The sequence below is a fragment of the Abramis brama genome (assembly GCF_963993115.1).
Source record: "Abramis brama genome assembly, chromosome: 6".
In the NCBI taxonomy this organism is placed as follows: domain Eukaryota; kingdom Metazoa; phylum Chordata; class Actinopteri; order Cypriniformes; family Leuciscidae; genus Abramis; species Abramis brama.
The window spans coordinates 46,931,103-46,951,102 of NC_139968.1; the positions used below are offsets into that span (position 1 = coordinate 46,931,103).

Sequence of the window (20,000 nt, forward strand, 5' to 3'; positions counted from 1 at the left end):
GAGTTTGAAACACGTTTCTCGTTAGTTATTCACACGTGGCTTCAGTTAATGTGATGAATGTCAGTATCATGTCTCGTTTACCGCTGTCTTGGCTTGATGTTAAAGCTGAAGTGTGTCATAATAACTGTTTTCAAACAGGTTTCCTGATTACTCGCCCCCATCAGCCATTGGTCGTTAATCAGGTGGCCCCGCCCATAAACTCGCATCATTGGCTGAGCCAGAAGTTGATAGGACAAAGCAATAAAGAGAGTCAAAGTGTTTACAGGAAGTTCATGAAGTAGTGACTTCCTCATAGTGACTCGGCATTAGTCTGTTTGTATTTGAAGATCCAAACGAATGACACACTTCAGCTTTAAAGCTTTCGATCTGCTCTGTTTAGTTGGTTGTCGGTGAGATTTTCTTTCTTTTAGTTCATGTGTTTTATATGTGCGTCATGTGATCTGTCTGACTCAAACTGCTATTTTCACTCGGATCAGGATTTGAAGAGCTTATTTTATGTGTTTATAAGCGGATGATTTTTCACCGTATACATTTTAAACTAACCCCAGACTTTATTTGCTTTATTTCCTGGTGACTACAGTTTTATTCTTGATATTGTCAGTAATTATAAAAGTCTGAATCTTTCCTTCAAGTGCCTTTATGAAACGCATGTAGAATGTACAAATGATGGTTTATATATGAATAAACCGTTTCCTGATATGCAGTGTCATATATTTTTTGCGGTAATACTGAATGTACTGATTCCTTAAACTTAATAATTCAAAATAAGTGATGCCCTCAAGTAAAAATTAATAGTTATAATTAATTATCAAACTATCTGTATGATATGTGCTAATTTACATAGATAAATAAATATGAGTGTGATGGTTTCCATAGCTATTGTTTTGTTGTAGTTTCAGGTGTGTGAATGAGAGCTGCTGATTCGCCAGGTGAGTTTGTACGCAAGTTGTTTACTCTATTAAATATGAATTAATCTGAATAGATTTGAATTAATGTATCGAGTCAGATGTCTTTATATTCATCTGTTCGTACTTGTAAGTGTCATTTTACACAGAACTATCTGTATGCAGTCCTTTTCTGTATGTAAAATCAGCAGTGATTTGGGGTCTTTTATGTGCGCGGGAAGTGAGTGTGACCCCGGAAAGAGTCCAGACTGAGCATCACACATAAACACAAACACATTACCACACAAACACTTTCATTCCGAGTTTAAAGCGGTTTTAATGTGGATTTAATGCAGTTTTACGTTACCGGTAAGATCACGCGTGATTTTCTCCGTGTTCGTGCGATTGGTGTTGAACGCGTTCGCGAATGAATGAGTGAGTGAAATATTAATAAATGTAATCCGATCATTTGTCATGAGTGAATAAACATAATGTGTTCATAAACTCATTGAATATGAATATATTCATTTAACTGTCCAGCGTCGCGTCACTGCATCTCTTGACTATAAAGTACATACGGAGAGTTTGAGGTTTTTTTGAGAGTCGATCGATCTGAATAATCCCATATAAACATAGAATATATGTGGTGGATTACAATATGAAAACCTGCTGATTATAAAAGCAGCTGTATTTTTGATATCGTGCCGTGAATGTGAAGGAGTTTGTAGTTCCTGTCAGAGATTTAAACGCTGTAGTTCCCAAACCCGCCTCAGGGGGTGCGCGCGCACGAGCCGCATTCACAATCACATATCGCTTTGATTTAAGACATACTCAAAAAATACAATAACTTAAAAAACATTAATTTGACGAATTAACACCTTGCATATTAAATATAAACTTAGTGGCTCTTTTTAAGTTATTCCTCAGTTAATAATCAATCTGACTGGATTTCTGTAGACGGTTGTCCGTGTGTTGATGGGTTGTTGTCATGGTGATGGGTATTAGTGCAAACATGTTAAATTACAGTAGTACGTTAAACGTCACCAATAAAAAATAAGTTTATCACCTTTTATTAGTTAGTTTATTGTCGCTGTTTCAGTTTCTCTTTTGAATCCGCTTGAGCTGCATGTATAATCTCACTCAATCTTATTAAAGCCCTCTCTCTCTCTCTCTCTCTCTCTCTCACTCCACACACACTCTATCTCTCACTCCACACACACTCTGTCTCTCTCTCTCCTCAGTGTGTTCGCGGGTCTGTTCGGGAAGGGTCGGGATAACTGGATTATTATCTGGATTCGTTTATGAAGTGTATTTCTGCGAGACACGTGATCATTCTCTCTAACGGCGAGAGATTTATCGTTTATCCGGTTTATCGATTCTAAGATAGATTTGTATCCGATTGTAATGAATCTAATCGTAACTTCATCATGAGCGGTTCTGAAGACCCGAACGAGTCCAAACTCGAGGCGGTGATTCAGGTGTAGTTCAGTTACTTCTTTATTTCTTCATTTATTATCGCGTGATCGGAATTACTTTATGGATCGCTGGTTATTTGTGAGTCTCTTTGGATAAAAGCGTCAGTTAAATGAATAAATGTGAATTATTAAATGTGTGTTCTGGTTTAGTTCTGGCGGCGCCGCAGGTGTGTGTTCTGATCTGATCTAAATATACAACAGATCACCACTGAGACCATCTGCTACTGACACACACACACACACGTACGTATAATATGGTTGTGTTTGTGTGTTTCAGAGGTTGGAGGAGAGTGTTCTGTGTGAAGAGAAGAATCTGAGGGTTCGAGGATGTTCTCCAGATGAGCCTCAGTCGCGGTTACCCGCCCGCGTGCGCGAGATCGTGTCCCGAAACCTGAGCGAGAGCGGTGAGACTCGATCTAGCGTTCCGTTCCGTTATTTCGGAATGTTCTCTGAACGTTCTAAACATCCAGTTAAAAAAATTATAGATATTATTTCTTATGCCGTTATTCGTTTATCATTCCTCAAACATTATGGGAACGTTACTTTTGAATGTTCTCTGAACGTTCTGAAACATCCAGTTTTTAAAAAAAAAAATTAAAACGTTTTTTCTTGGTTATGCGAACGTTAAGGGAACGTTCCTTTATATCATTCTTCAGACATTATGGAAACGTTACTTTTTAATGTTCTCTGGAGGTTATGAAAGTAGTTACATTTAAAAAACGTTAGACGAACATCCAACCATAACGTTCCATAAAAACGATGTATAAATAGCCTAATGTTTTTGTTCTAAAGTTTTGAGAACGTCCAGATAACTTTGAACAAACGTTCTATTAACGTTACTGGAAGAATGTTTGTTCATAACTTTGATCCTGTTAGCATTCTGTCTCTCTCTCTCTCTCACACACACACACACACACAGCTGGAGGCATGTCGTCTGGTCTGTTGTTCCCAGAGGAGAACCGGGTTCTTCAGGCAGAACTGAGTCGTGTGGAGGATCTTCTGGCTCACAGTCGAGCAGAACGAGATGAACTGGCCATCAAATACAGCGCCATCAGCGAGAGAGTGAGAAACACACACACACACACACACTCACAGTTAACGCCATCGAAGAGCCGGTTTCAGTTCTAGATCTTATAGTCTCTAAACTTTAGAGAACCTGAAACGGTTCATGGCCAGTGCTGTATTTACCATTACACTCTGTCTCCAGTGAGAACACACACACACACACACTCTGTCTTTTGTCCACATCTCAGCGAGGTTCACCCGTCTCCGTGGTAACGGGGAGTGGAATGGCATGTTGCCATGGCGACTGTAAACAGGCTCTTTGATTCTGGGGCCCATCAGGACGTTTGTGATTTATTCAGGCCGTTTGAACGTGAGCCGTGTTTACCTGCGATGTAGGTTGCCAGGGCGTTGTTTTATGGTTGCTAGGGCGATCTAGGTAGTTTCGACTGTTGCACAATCCGCAACTATCAAATCGCGAAGATATATAGATAAATAAATGTCCTGTGTGTTTCAGAGTTAGCAGCACTTCGTTCTTCCACATGCGAGCGTAGAATCCGATCGGAAGAACAAAAGGCTGCGCTTTACTAGTGTAAAAGCTTCACTAGTGTAGAAGCGGTGTGTGTTTCAGAGCGAAGCACGGCGGCGGCACTGTGTCCGTTTTCACGCCAGCGGCTCGTCATTCGCTTATAACGTGGAATTGTTTTATGTTAGCGTATTTTACAACTCTGAGTTTGAGTCGCTTATAACATGAATTTGAAAGCGCAACACACAGCGATAATCTTCCACGAACTCGAGCAGCGCTCATAAACTGAAAGAGAAGGTTTTCTGCCCAAAAAAAGCTTGACTGTTTAGCGTTTGAAAATGAAGAAACTAAGCCATAAAAATAATGTTACAGCTGTACTATAGCTGTACTGCTAGGGTCTCCTGTGTGGTTGGTAGGCTCTTCTGTGTGGTTGCTAGTGTCTTCTGTGTGGTTGCTAGGGTCTTCTGTGCGGTTGCTAGTGTCTTCTTTGTGGTTGCTAGGGTCTTCTGTGCGGTTGCTAGGGTCTCCTGTACGGTTGCTAGGCTCTTCTGTACGGTTGCTAGGGTCTCCTGTGCGGTTGCTAGGGTCTCCTGTGTGGTTGGTAGGCTCTTCTGTGTGGTTGGTAGGCTCTTCTGTGCGGTTGCTAGTGTCTTCTGTGCGGTTGCTAGGGTCTCCTGTACGATTGCTAGGCTCTTCTGTACGGTTGCTAGGGTCTCCTGTGCGGTTGCTAGGGTCTCCTGTGCGGTTGGTAGGCTCTTCTGTGTGGTTGGAAGGCTCTTCTGTGCGGTTGCTAGTGTCTTCTTTGTGGTTGCTAGGGTCTTCTGTGCGGTTGCTAGGGTCTCCTGTACGGTTGCTAGGCTCTTCTGTACGGTTGCTAGGGTCTCCTGTGCGGTTGTTAGGCTCTTCTGTGTGGTTTCTAGGGTGTCCTGTGCGGTTGCTAGGGTCTTCTGTGTGGTTGGTAGGCTCTTCTGTGCGGTTGCTAGTGTCTTCTTTGTGGTTGCTAGGGTCTTCTGTGCGGTTGCTAGGGTCTCCTGTGTGGTTGGTAGGCTCTTCTGTGTGGTTGGTAGGCTCTTCTGTGCGGTTGCTAGTGTCTTCTTTGTGGTTGCTAGGGTCTTCTGTGCGGTTGCTAGGGTCTCCTGTACGGTTGCTAGGCTCTTCTGTACGGTTGCTAGGGTCTCCTGTGTGGTTGGTAGGCTCTTCTGTGTGGTTGGTAGGCTCTTCTGTGCGGTTGCTAGTGTCTTCTTTGTGGTTGCTAGGGTCTTCTGTGCGGTTGCTAGGGTCTCCTGTACGGTTGCTAGGCTCTTCTGTACGGTTGCTAGGGTCTCCTGTGCGGTTGTTAGGCTCTTCTGTGTGGTTTCTAGGGTGTCCTGTGCGGTTGCTAGGGTCTTCTGTGTGGTTGGTAGGCTCTTCTGTGCGGTTGCTAGTGTCTTCTTTGTGGTTGCTAGGGTCTTCTGTGCGGTTGCTAGGGTCTCCTGTACGGTTGCTAGGCTCTTCTGTACGGTTTCTAGGGTCTCCTGTGCGGTTGTTAGGCTCTTCTGTGTGGTTTCTAGGGTGTCCTGTGCGGTTGCTAGGGTCTTCTGTGTGGTTGGTAGGCTCTTCTGTGCGGTTGCTAGGGTCTCCTGTATGGTTGCTAGCGTCTCCTGTGCGGTTGCTAGGGTCTCCTGTGTGGTTGGTAGGCTCTTCTGTGCGGTTGCTAGGGTCTGCTGTGCGGTTGCTAGGCTCTTCTGTGTGGTTGCTAGGGTCTCCTGTGAGGTTGCTAAGGCTCTCTCCTCCTGATTGTGTGCAGCTGGAGCAGGCGCTGAGGATGGAGTCGGAGGATCCGGGTTCTCCTGAGTCGCTCAGTCTAGCGCAGCAGAACGTGGATCTGCGCAGACGGCTGGACGAGGAGCAGGCGGCGTATAAACGCAAACTCACGGCGTACCAGGAGGGGCAGCAGAGACAAGCGCAGCTCGTGCAGAAACTACAGGCCAAGGTACAACACAACACGCGATCATTAAAACATACACTCCGCCGGTTTCCTCTCTGAAAACACTCCTCTTACGTTGTGTGTTTGCAGGTTCTGCAGTATAAGAAGAAGTGTGGAGATCTGGAACAGATGCTGCTGGAGAAGTCTGCTGTCAGTACATCCCATAATACCTCACTGTACATCCAATAAATACATTGAATAAATACATCCCATAATACCTCACTGTACCTCAGACACACAGGCTGAATAACATCTGTGCTAGTGTAAAAGCGCTGTGTGTTTCAGAGTGAAGCGCGGCACTGAGTGCGTCTTGTAGGGACACGTTCACAGCATTTCACCAGATTTGTGATGCAGCCGAATAGACACTTTAAGGTCTCCTTGCAGTTTTCTGCCCAAATTAGAATATAAAAAAAAAAAATTAAATCTATTTCATTTTTTTCAAATTTACAGTACAAAAAATCTGTAGTTTTTTCATCGCAATGTACACAGCCGTTCAAACGTTAGGGATCGTTAAATCTTTTACGTTTTTAAAAGAAGTCTCTTCTGCTCACCAAGGCTGTATTCAATTGATTAAAAATACATAAAAAACAGAAATATTGTGAAATATTATTAGAATGTAAATCAGCTGTTTTCTATGTGAATATATAGTAATGTGTATTTTTTTTTTTTGATTGATCATGTGACATCAGACTGGAGTAATGATGCTGAAAATTCAGCTTTCATCACAGGAATAAATTACATTTTATAGAAATATATTTACATAGAAAACAGCTGATTTACATTCTAATAATATTTCACAATATTACAGTTTTTTTGTTATTATATTTTTTAATCAAATAAATGCAGCCTTGGTGAGCAGAAGAGACTTCTTTTAAAAACATTAAAAATCTTACGACCCTAGACAGATGTTGTTAACAGTTGCAACGTTCTATAGACACACCACTCAAGTTAAAAGAAGCCGTTTTTTCTTTAACTGACCTGTTTTAACAGTAAAAATGTTAAGTGTGAGGCGACCCCTGGTTGTGACCATTGTTGTGTCTGCAGGGCCGGTGTGACGGCAGTAACGGTCATGATGACGAGGAGCCCAGCAGTGAGATGGAGAGCGCCCTCATCAGGCTGGAGGAGGAACAGCAGAGGTCTCACACTCAATGAACACTCTCATCTGTCATGATATACACACACACATACACACACATACGTGTGCTTAACATGTCTGCATGTGCGTGTTTGCGTGTGCTTAACCTGTGTGCGCGTGCTTAACGTGTTTGCGTGTGTTGAACATGTGTGTGTGTGCTTAACGTGTTTGTGTGTGCTTAACGTGTTTGCGTGTGCTTAACGTGTTTGCGTGTGCTGAACGTGTTTGCGTGTGCTGAACGTGTTTGCGCGTGCTTAACGTGTTTGCGTGTTGAACATGTGTGTGTGCTTAACGTGTTTGCATGTGCTGAACGTGTTTGCGCGTGCTGAACGTGTTTGCGTGTGCTTAACGTGTTTGTGTGTGCTGAACGTGTTTGCGTGTGCTGAACGTGTTTGCGCGTGCTTAACGTGTTTGTGTGTGCTGAACGTGTTTGCGCGTGCTTAACGTGTTTGCGTGTGCTTAACGTGTTTGCGTGTACTTAACGTGTTTGCGTGTGCTTAACGTGTGTGTGTGCTGAACGTGTTCGCGTGTGCTTAACGTGTTTGCGTGTGCTTAACCTGTGTGCGTGTGCTGAACGTGTTTGCATGTGCTTAACGTGTTTGCGCGTGCTTAACGTGTTTGTGTGTGCTGAACGTGTTTGCATGTGCTGAACGTGTTCTCGTGTGCTTAACGTGTGTGCATGTGCTGAACGTGTTTGTGTGTTCTGAACGAGTTCGCATGTGCTTAACATGTTTGCGCGTTTAACGTGTTTGTGTGTTCTTAACGTGTTTGCATGTGTGTGTTCTTAACGTGTGTGCGTGTTCTTAACGTGTTTGTGTGTGCTTAACGTGTTTGCTTGTGTGTGTGCTTAACGTGTTTGCGTGTGCTTAACGTGTTTGTGTGTGTGCAGGAGCAGCGGTCTATCTGCGGTCAACGCTATGCTGCGAGAGCAGCTGGAACAGGCCGGACTGGCCAACGAGGCGCTCAGCCAGGACATCCGCAGACTCACTGCTGATTGGACCAGAGCGAGGGAGGAGCTGGAGCAGAGGGAGTGTGATTGGAGGAGAGAGGAGGAGGTGGGTGTGGCTGTGGCTGTGGCTGTACGCATCACTGTAATGCACGGGAAGCTGCAGGGTTTAACACATGTGTTTGTTTAGTCTTTCCACAGCTACTTCAGCAGCGAGCACAGCCGTCTGCTGGCACTCTGGAGGCAGGTGGTGGGTCTGCGCAGGCACGTCTGCGAGATGAAGAGCGCCACCGAGAGGTCAGAGCCGGCACTGCAGCCGTACACACCGGAGCACACTCAACACCAACTCAACACACACTCAACACCGACTCAGCACACACCAGAGCGCACTCAACACCAACTCAACACTCACTCAACACCGACTCAACACACACCGGAGCGCACTCAACACCGACTCAACACACACCGGAGCGCACTCAACACCGACTCAACACACACCGGAGCGCACTCAACACCGACTCAACACACACCGGAGCGCACTCAACACCGACTCAACACACACCGGAGCACACTCAACACCGACTTAACACCGACTCAACACCGACTCAACACACACCGGAGCACGCTCAACAGCGGCTCAACACTGACTCAACACCGACTAAACACCGACTCAACACACACTCAACACCAACTAAACACCGACTCAACACACACCGGAGCGCACTCAACACCAACTAAACACTCACTCAACACCGACTCAACACACACCGGAGCGCACTCAACACCAACTAAACACTCACTCAACACCGACTCAACACACACCGGAGCGCACTCAACACCAACTAAACACTCACTCAACACCGACTCAACACACACCGGAGCGCACTCAACACCGACTCAACACACACTCAACACCGACTAAACACACACTCAACACCAACTAAACACTCACTCAACACCGACTCAACACACACTGGAGCGCACTCAACACCGACTCAACACTCACTCAACACCGACTAAACACCGACTCAACACACACCAGAGCGCACTCAACACCAACTCAACACTCACTCAACACCGACTCAACACACACCGGAGCGCACTCAACACCGACTCAACACACACCGGAGCGCACTCAACACCGACTCAACACACACCGGAGCACACTCAACACCGACTTAACACCGACTCAACACCGACTCAACACACACCGGAGCACGCTCAACAGCGGCTCAACACTGACTCAACACCGACTAAACACCGACTCAACACACACTCAACACCAACTAAACACCGACTCAACACACACCGGAGCGCACTCAACACCAACTAAACACTCACTCAACACCGACTCAACACACACCGGAGCGCACTCAACACCAACTAAACACTCACTCAACACCGACTCAACACACACCGGAGCGCACTCAACACCAACTAAACACTCACTCAACACCGACTCAACACACACCGGAGCGCACTCAACACCGACTCAACACACACTCAACACCGACTAAACACACACTCAACACCAACTAAACACTCACTCAACACCGACTCAACACACACTGGAGCGCACTCAACACCGACTCAACACTCACTCAACACCGACTAAACACCGACTCAACACACACCGGAGCGCACTCAACACCAACTAAACACTCACTCAACACCGACTAAACACACACTCAACACCAACTAAACACACACCGGAGCGCACTCAACACCGACTCAACACACACCGGAGCGCACTCAACACCGACTCAACACACACCGGAGCACACTCAACACCGACTTAACACCGACTCAACACCGACTCAACACACACCGGAGCACGCTCAACAGCGGCTCAACACTGACTCAACACCGACTAAACACCGACTCAACACACACTCAACACCAACTAAACACCGACTCAACACACACCGGAGCGCACTCAACACCAACTAAACACTCACTCAACACCGACTCAACACACACCGGAGCGCACTCAACACCAACTAAACACTCACTCAACACCGACTCAACACACACCGGAGCGCACTCAACACCAACTAAACACTCACTCAACACCGACTCAACACACACCGGAGCGCACTCAACACCGACTCAACACACACTCAACACCGACTAAACACACACTCAACACCAACTAAACACTCACTCAACACCGACTCAACACACACTGGAGCGCACTCAACACCGACTCAACACTCACTCAACACCGACTAAACACCGACTCAACACACACCGGAGCGCACTCAACACCAACTAAACACTCACTCAACACCGACTAAACACACACCGGAGCACGCTCAACAGCGGCTCAACACTGACTCAACACCGACTAAACACCGACTCAACACACACTCAACACCAACTAAACACCGACTCAACACACACCGGAGCGCACTCAACACCAACTAAACACTCACTCAACACCGACTCAACACACACCGGAGCGCACTCAACACCAACTAAACACTCACTCAACACCGACTCAACACACACCGGAGCGCACTCAACACCAACTAAACACTCACTCAACACCGACTCAACACACACCGGAGCGCACTCAACACCAACTAAACACTCACTCAACACCGACTCAACACACACTCAACACCGACTAAACACCGACTCAACACACACCGGAGCGCACTCAACACCAACTAAACACTCACTCAACACCGACTAAACACACACTCAACACCAACTAAACACACACCGGAGCGCACTCAACACCGACTAAACACTCACTCAACACCGACTCAACACACACCGGAGCGCACTCAACACCAACTAAACACTCACTCAACACCGACTAAACACACACTCAACACCAACTAAACACACACCGGAGCGCACTCAACACCAACTAAACACTCACCCAACACCGACTCAACACACACCGGAGCGCACTCAACACCAACTAAACACTCACTCAACACCGACTCAACACACACCGGAGCGCACTCAACACCAACTAAACACTCACTCAACACCGACTCAACACACACCGGAGCGCACTCAACACCGACTCAACACACACTCAACACCGACTAAACACCGACTCAACACACACCGGAGCGCACTCAACACCAACTAAACACTCACTCAACACCAACTAAACACTCACTCAACACTGACTCAACACACACCGGAGCGCACTCAACACCGACTCAACACACACCGGAGCGCACTCAACACCAACGAAACACTCACTCAACACCAACTAAACACTCACTCAACACCGACTCAACACACACCGGAGGGCACTCAACACCAACTAAACACTCACTCAACACCGACTAAACACACACTCAACACCAACTAAACACTCACTCAACACCGACTCAACACACACCGGAGCGCACTCAACACCGACTCAACACACACCGGAGCGCACTCAACACCGACTCAACACACACCGGAGCACACTCAACACCGACTTAACACCGACTCAACACCGACTCAACACACACCGGAGCACGCTCAACAGCGGCTCAACACTGACTCAACACCGACTAAACACCGACTCAACACACACTCAACACCAACTAAACACCGACTCAACACACACCGGAGCGCACTCAACACCAACTAAACACTCACTCAACACCGACTCAACACACACCGGAGCGCACTCAACACCAACTAAACACTCACTCAACACCGACTCAACACACACCGGAGCGCACTCAACACCAACTAAACACTCACTCAACACCGACTCAACACACACCGGAGCGCACTCAACACCGACTCAACACACACTCAACACCGACTAAACACACACTCAACACCGACTCAACACACACTGGAGCGCACTCAACACCGACTCAACACTCACTCAACACCGACTAAACACCGACTCAACACACACCGGCTCAACACTGACTCAACACCGACTAAACACCGACTCAACACACACTCAACACCAACTAAACACCGACTCAACACACACCGGAGCGCACTCAACACCAACTAAACACTCACTCAACACCGACTCAACACACACCGGAGCGCACTCAACACCAACTAAACACTCACTCAACACCGACTCAACACACACCGGAGCGCACTCAACACCAACTAAACACTCACTCAACACCGACTCAACACACACCGGAGCGCACTCAACACCGACTCAACACACACTCAACACCGACTAAACACACACTCAACACCAACTAAACACTCACTCAACACCGACTCAACACACACTGGAGCGCACTCAACACCGACTCAACACTCACTCAACACCGACTAAACACCGACTCAACACACACCGGAGCGCACTCAACACCAACTAAACACTCACTCAACACCGACTAAACACACACTCAACACCAACTAAACACACACCGGAGCGCACTCAACACCGACTCAACACACACCGGAGCGCACTCAACACCGACTCAACACACACCGGAGCACACTCAACACCGACTTAACACCGACTCAACACCGACTCAACACACACCGGAGCACGCTCAACAGCGGCTCAACACTGACTCAACACCGACTAAACACCGACTCAACACACACTCAACACCAACTAAACACCGACTCAACACACACCGGAGCGCACTCAACACCAACTAAACACTCACTCAACACCGACTCAACACACACCGGAGCGCACTCAACACCAACTAAACACTCACTCAACACCGACTCAACACACACCGGAGCGCACTCAACACCAACTAAACACTCACTCAACACCGACTCAACACACACCGGAGCGCACTCAACACCGACTCAACACACACTCAACACCGACTAAACACACACTCAACACCAACTAAACACTCACTCAACACCGACTCAACACACACTGGAGCGCACTCAACACCGACTCAACACTCACTCAACACCGACTAAACACCGACTCAACACACACCGGAGCGCACTCAACACCAACTAAACACTCACTCAACACCGACTAAACACACACCGGAGCACGCTCAACAGCGGCTCAACACTGACTCAACACCGACTAAACACCGACTCAACACACACTCAACACCAACTAAACACCGACTCAACACACACCGGAGCGCACTCAACACCAACTAAACACTCACTCAACACCGACTCAACACACACCGGAGCGCACTCAACACCAACTAAACACTCACTCAACACCGACTCAACACACACCGGAGCGCACTCAACACCAACTAAACACTCACTCAACACCGACTCAACACACACCGGAGCGCACTCAACACCAACTAAACACTCACTCAACACCGACTCAACACACACTCAACACCGACTAAACACCGACTCAACACACACCGGAGCGCACTCAACACCAACTAAACACTCACTCAACACCGACTAAACACACACTCAACACCAACTAAACACACACCGGAGCGCACTCAACACCGACTAAACACTCACTCAACACCGACTCAACACACACCGGAGCGCACTCAACACCAACTAAACACTCACTCAACACCGACTAAACACACACTCAACACCAACTAAACACACACCGGAGCGCACTCAACACCAACTAAACACTCACCCAACACCGACTCAACACACACCGGAGCGCACTCAACACCAACTAAACACTCACTCAACACCGACTCAACACACACCGGAGCGCACTCAACACCAACTAAACACTCACTCAACACCGACTCAACACACACCGGAGCGCACTCAACACCGACTCAACACACACTCAACACCGACTAAACACCGACTCAACACACACCGGAGCGCACTCAACACCAACTAAACACTCACTCAACACCAACTAAACACTCACTCAACACTGACTCAACACACACCGGAGCGCACTCAACACCGACTCAACACACACCGGAGCGCACTCAACACCAACGAAACACTCACTCAACACCAACTAAACACTCACTCAACACCGACTCAACACACACCGGAGGGCACTCAACACCAACTAAACACTCACTCAACACCGACTAAACACACACTCAACACCAACTAAACACTCACTCAACACCGACTCAACACACACCGGAGCGCACTCAACACCGACTCAACACACACCGGAGCGCACTCAACACCGACTCAACACACACCGGAGCACACTCAACACCGACTTAACACCGACTCAACACCGACTCAACACACACCGGAGCACGCTCAACAGCGGCTCAACACTGACTCAACACCGACTAAACACCGACTCAACACACACTCAACACCAACTAAACACCGACTCAACACACACCGGAGCGCACTCAACACCAACTAAACACTCACTCAACACCGACTCAACACACACCGGAGCGCACTCAACACCAACTAAACACTCACTCAACACCGACTCAACACACACCGGAGCGCACTCAACACCAACTAAACACTCACTCAACACCGACTCAACACACACCGGAGCGCACTCAACACCGACTCAACACACACTCAACACCGACTAAACACACACTCAACACCGACTCAACACACACTGGAGCGCACTCAACACCGACTCAACACTCACTCAACACCGACTAAACACCGACTCAACACACACCGGAGCGCACTCAACACCAACTAAACACTCACTCAACACCGACTAAACACACACCGGAGCACGCTCAACAGCGGCTCAACACTGACTCAACACCGACTAAACACCGACTCAACACACACTCAACACCAACTAAACACCGACTCAACACACACCGGAGCGCACTCAACACCAACTAAACACTCACTCAACACCGACTCAACACACACCGGAGCGCACTCAACACCAACTAAACACTCACTCAACACCGACTCAACACACACCGGAGCGCACTCAACACCAACTAAACACTCACTCAACACCGACTCAACACACACCGGAGCGCACTCAACACCAACTAAACACTCACTCAACACCGACTCAACACACACTCAACACCGACTAAACACCAACTCAACACACACCGGAGCGCACTCAACACCAACTAAACACTCACTCAACACCGACTAAACACACACTCAACACCAACTAAACACACACCGGAGCGCACTCAACACCGACTAAACACTCACTCAACACCGACTCAACACACACCGGAGCGCACTCAACACCAACTAAACACTCACTCAACACCGACTAAACACACACTCAACACCAACTAAACACACACCGGAGCGCACTCAACACCAACTAAACACTCACCCAACACCGACTCAACACACACCGGAGCGCACTCAACACCAACTAAACACTCACTCAACACCGACTCAACACACACCGGAGCGCACTCAACACCAACTAAACACTCACTCAACACCGACTCAACACACACCGGAGCGCACTCAACACCGACTCAACACACACTCAACACCGACTAAACACCGACTCAACACACACCGGAGCGCACTCAACACCAACTAAACACTCACTCAACACCAACTAAACACTCACTCAACACTGACTCAACACACACCGGAGCGCACTCAACACCGACTCAACACACACCGGAGCGCACTCAACACCAACTAAACACTCACTCAACACCAACTAAACACTCACTCAACACCGACTAAACACACACTCAACACCAACTAAACACTCACTCAACACCGACTCAACACACACCGGAGCGCACTCAACACCAACTAAACACTCACTCAACACCGACTCAACACACACCGGAGCGCACTCAACACCGACTCAACACTCACTCAACACCGACTAAACACCGACTCAACACACACCGGAGCGCACTCAACACCAACTAAACACTCACTCAACACTGACTCAACACACACCGGAGCGCACTCAACACCGACTCAACACACACCGGAGTGCACTCAACACCAACTAAACACTCACTCAACACCGACTAAACACTCACTCAACACCGACTAAACACCGACTCAACACACACCGGAGCGCACTCAACACCAACTAAACACTCACTCAACACTGACTCAACACACACCGGAGCGCACTCAACACCGACTCAACACACACCGGAGCGCACTCAACACCAACTAAACACTCACTCAACACCGACTAAACACACACTGGAGCGCACTCAACACCACCTAAACACTCACTCAACACCGACTAAACACACACCGGAGCGCACTCAACACCACCTAAACACTCACTCAACACCGACTCAACACACACCGGAGCGCACTCAACACCAACTAAACACTCACTCAACACCGACTCAACACACACCGGAGCGCACTCAACACCGACTCAACACTCACTCAACACCGACTAAACACCGACTCAACACACACCGGAGCGCACTCAACACCAACTAAACACTCACTCAACACCGACTAAACACACACTCAACACCAACTAAACACTCACTCAACACCGACTAAACACACACTCAACACCGACTCAACACCGACTCAACACACACCGGAGCGCACTCAACACCGACTCAACACTCACTCAACACCGACTAAACACACACCGGAGCGCACTCAACACCACCTAAACACTCACTCAACACCGACTCAACACCGACTCAACACACACCGGAGCGCACTCAACACCGACTCAACACTCACTCAACACCGACTAAACACACACCGGAGCGCACTCAACACCACCTAAACACTCACTCAACACCGACTAAACACACACCGGAGCGCACTCAACACCACCTAAACACTCACTCAACACCGACTCAACACACACCGGAGCGCACTCAACACCACCTAAACACTCACTCAACACCGACTCAACACCGACTCAACACACACCGGAGCGCACTCAACACCGACTCAACACTCACTCAACACCGACTAAACACACACCGGAGCGCACTCAACACCACCTAAACACTCACTCAACACCGACTCAACACCGACTCAACACACACCGGAGCGCACTCAACACCGACTCAACACTCACTCAACACCGACTAAACACACACCGGAGCGCACTCAACACCACCTAAACACTCACTCAACACCGACTAAACACACACCGGAGCGCACTCAACACCACCTAAACACTCACTCAACACCGACTAAACACACACCGGAGCGCACTCAACACCACCTAAACACACACTCAACACCGACTCAACACCGACTCAACACACACCGGAGCGCACTCAACACCGACTCAACACTCACTCAACACCGACTAAACACACACCGGAGCGCACTCAACACCACCTAAACACTCACTCAACACCGACTAAACACACACCGGAGCGCACTCAACACCACCTAAACACTCACTCAACACCGACTCAACACACACCGGAGCGCACTCAACACCACCTAAACACTCACTCAACACCGACTCAACACACACCGGAGCGCACTCAACACCGACTCAACACTCACTCAACACCAACTAAACACTCACTCAACACCGACTAAACACACACCGGAGCGCACTCAACACCACCTAAACACTCACTCAACACCGACTCAACACACACCGGAGCGCACTCAACACCACCTAAACACTCACTCAACACCGACTCAACACCGACTCAACACACACCGGAGCGCACTCAACACCGACTCAACACTCACTCAACACCGACTAAACACACACCGGAGCGCACTCAACACCACCTAAACACTCACTCAACACCGACTCAACACACACCGGAGCGCACTCAACACCGACTCAACACTCACTCAACACCGACTAAACACACACCGGAGCGCACTCAACACCACCTAAACACTCACTCAACACCGACTAAACACACACCGGAGCGCACTCAACACCACCTAAACACTCACTCAACACCGACTAAACACACACCGGAGCGCACTCAACACCACCTAAACACACACTCAACACCGACTCAACACCGACTCAACACACACCGGAGCGCACTCAACACCGACTCAACACTCACTCAACACCGACTAAACACACACCGGAGCGCACTCAACACCACCTAAACACTCACTCAACACCGACTAAACACACACCGGAGCGCACTCAACACCACCTAAACACTCACTCAACACCGACTCAACACACACCGGAGCGCACTCAACACCACCTAAACACTCACTCAACACCGACTCAACACACACCGGAGCGCACTCAACACCGACTCAACACTCACTCAACACCAACTAAACACTCACTCAACACCGACTAAACACACACCGGAGCGCACTCAACACCACCTAAACACTCACTCAACACCGACTAAACACACACCGGAGCGCACTCAACACCACCTAAACACTCACTCAACACCGACTCAACACACACCGGAGCGCACTCAACACCACCTAAACACTCACTCAACACCGACTCAACACACACCGGAGCGCACTCAACACCACCTAAACACTCACTCAACACCGACTCAACACACACCGGAGCGCACTCAACACCGACTCAACACTCACTCAACACCGACTAAACACCGACTCAACACACACCGGAGCGCACTCAACACCAACTAAACACTCACTCAACACCGACTAAACACACACTCAACACCAACTAAACACTCACTCAACACCGACTAAACACACACTCAACACCGACTCAACACCGACTCAACACTGTGTGTGTGCCGCAGGGATCTGTCTGCGGTGAGGAACCAGCTGGCGTGTGCGGCTCAGAGTGTGCAGCTGCAGTGTGTGAGCACCTGCTCAGTCCTGCGCAGCCGGGAGGAGGCGTCTGCGCAGATGCTGGAGAGAGAGACGGGCGTGCGACTGCAACTGGAGCAGCAACTGAGAGAGACGGTGACCGAGATGATGACGCTGCAGGCCAAGAGCGACTCGGAGCGGGTCGAGATCAACACACGGTCCGTTACACACACACACAATCACTCTCTCTCTCACACACACACACAATCACTCTCTCACACACATACACACACACACGTGTGGTCCGTTACTGGTCTAAATTAAATAAAGTAAATGAGGTTTAAAACATTCTCTGTGTGTGTGCGTGTGTGTGTGTGTCAGGCTTGTGGATGCAGTGAGAGAGCTGGAGCGTCTCAAAGCTCGTGTGGAGGATAGAGAACAGGAAGTGACAACACTCAACAGGAAGCTGCAGGTATTTATGTTGAGTTGTTTATTTGGACATGAGCTGGTCAATATTGTCATTGGATCCTTGTGAGGAACCGCCCACAACAGGAAGAGGGCTGGTAGAGCGACCAATCACAGATCAGATGTGATGAAGCTCACACACATTAATCCAGTGACGTGTGTGTTCAGGATCAGAGGAGCCTTGAGGAAACTGAAGTTCATTCACTCAGGATACACACTGCAGCACTGCAGAACACACTCCGAGACATCACACAGGTACTACACACACACACACATACACTCTCCGAGACATCATTCAGATACTACACACACACTCACACGGGCGCACATACTCAGAGACACCACACTGGTAATACACACACGCACACTCACACGGGCGCACACACTCAGAGACACCACACAGGTACTACACACACACACACACACACTCACACGGGCGCACACACTCAGAGACACCACACAGGTACTAGTACATCATACAGGTACAAGTCACTGGTGTGTGTGTGTGTGTGTGTGTATAGCTGGTCTTCTCTGACAGTGACGGTGTGGACGGAAACACTGAAGAGTCTCTTCTGCCGTTACTGCGCTCTTCATCATCATCATCATCGTCATTACCCATCATCCCTGACAGCTGTCTGTCTGCACTGCGCTCCAGTCTGACCCACAGACAGGTCCAGATACAGGTAGTGACACTCTCTCTCTCACACACACACACACACGCACACACACACACACACTCACTGTGTGTGTGTGTGTGTGTGTGCAGGAGCTGCGAGAGCGTCTGGCGTCTGCACAGTCGTCAGTCCAGCACCTGCGCAGGCAGCAGACGGAGGCGGAGTCAAGCCTACGGGAGGCGGAGTCAGGCCGGAGAGAGGCGGAGCTTCGTGTGCAGACGCTGCAGGGAGAGAGAGACGAGGCTCAGAGAGAGAGAGAGACGGCTGTGAGAGAGAGACACCGACTCAGACAGGAGAGAGACACACTCAGCAGGTGAGATACCTGTCAGTCAAACTCACAGATCATGTGATCAGTGACCAGACCCGT

General features: G+C 48.8%; 2 protein-coding genes across 2 annotated transcripts in view; both read left to right on the forward strand.

Annotated features, from left to right (window-relative positions):
• The window catches only part of necap2 (NECAP endocytosis associated 2), an 8,433-nt gene extending 7,734 nt beyond the window's left edge, over nucleotides 1–699 (forward strand). Inside the window, exon 8 of the mRNA XM_084117838.1 lies at nucleotides 1–699. This exon is cut by the window's left edge and continues 155 nt beyond it. The gene's annotated coding sequence lies outside the window, so the exon portion shown is untranslated.
• Nucleotides 700–2,101: 1,402 nt separating this feature from the next.
• Nucleotides 2,102–20,000, forward strand: part of crocc (ciliary rootlet coiled-coil, rootletin) — a 42,469-nt gene continuing 24,570 nt past the window's right edge. The window contains exons 1-13 of the mRNA XM_084117815.1: nucleotides 2,102–2,362; nucleotides 2,637–2,763; nucleotides 3,279–3,421; nucleotides 5,674–5,859; nucleotides 5,944–6,003; nucleotides 6,898–6,989; nucleotides 7,878–8,043; nucleotides 8,125–8,231; nucleotides 18,485–18,712; nucleotides 18,876–18,966; nucleotides 19,128–19,214; nucleotides 19,481–19,642; nucleotides 19,726–19,946. Coding sequence (XP_083973941.1) covers nucleotides 2,312–2,362; nucleotides 2,637–2,763; nucleotides 3,279–3,421; nucleotides 5,674–5,859; nucleotides 5,944–6,003; nucleotides 6,898–6,989; nucleotides 7,878–8,043; nucleotides 8,125–8,231; nucleotides 18,485–18,712; nucleotides 18,876–18,966; nucleotides 19,128–19,214; nucleotides 19,481–19,642; nucleotides 19,726–19,946 — 1,721 coding nt within the window. The 5' untranslated portion in view covers nucleotides 2,102–2,311. The remainder of the gene's footprint in view (nucleotides 2,363–2,636; nucleotides 2,764–3,278; nucleotides 3,422–5,673; nucleotides 5,860–5,943; nucleotides 6,004–6,897; nucleotides 6,990–7,877; nucleotides 8,044–8,124; nucleotides 8,232–18,484; nucleotides 18,713–18,875; nucleotides 18,967–19,127; nucleotides 19,215–19,480; nucleotides 19,643–19,725; nucleotides 19,947–20,000) is intronic.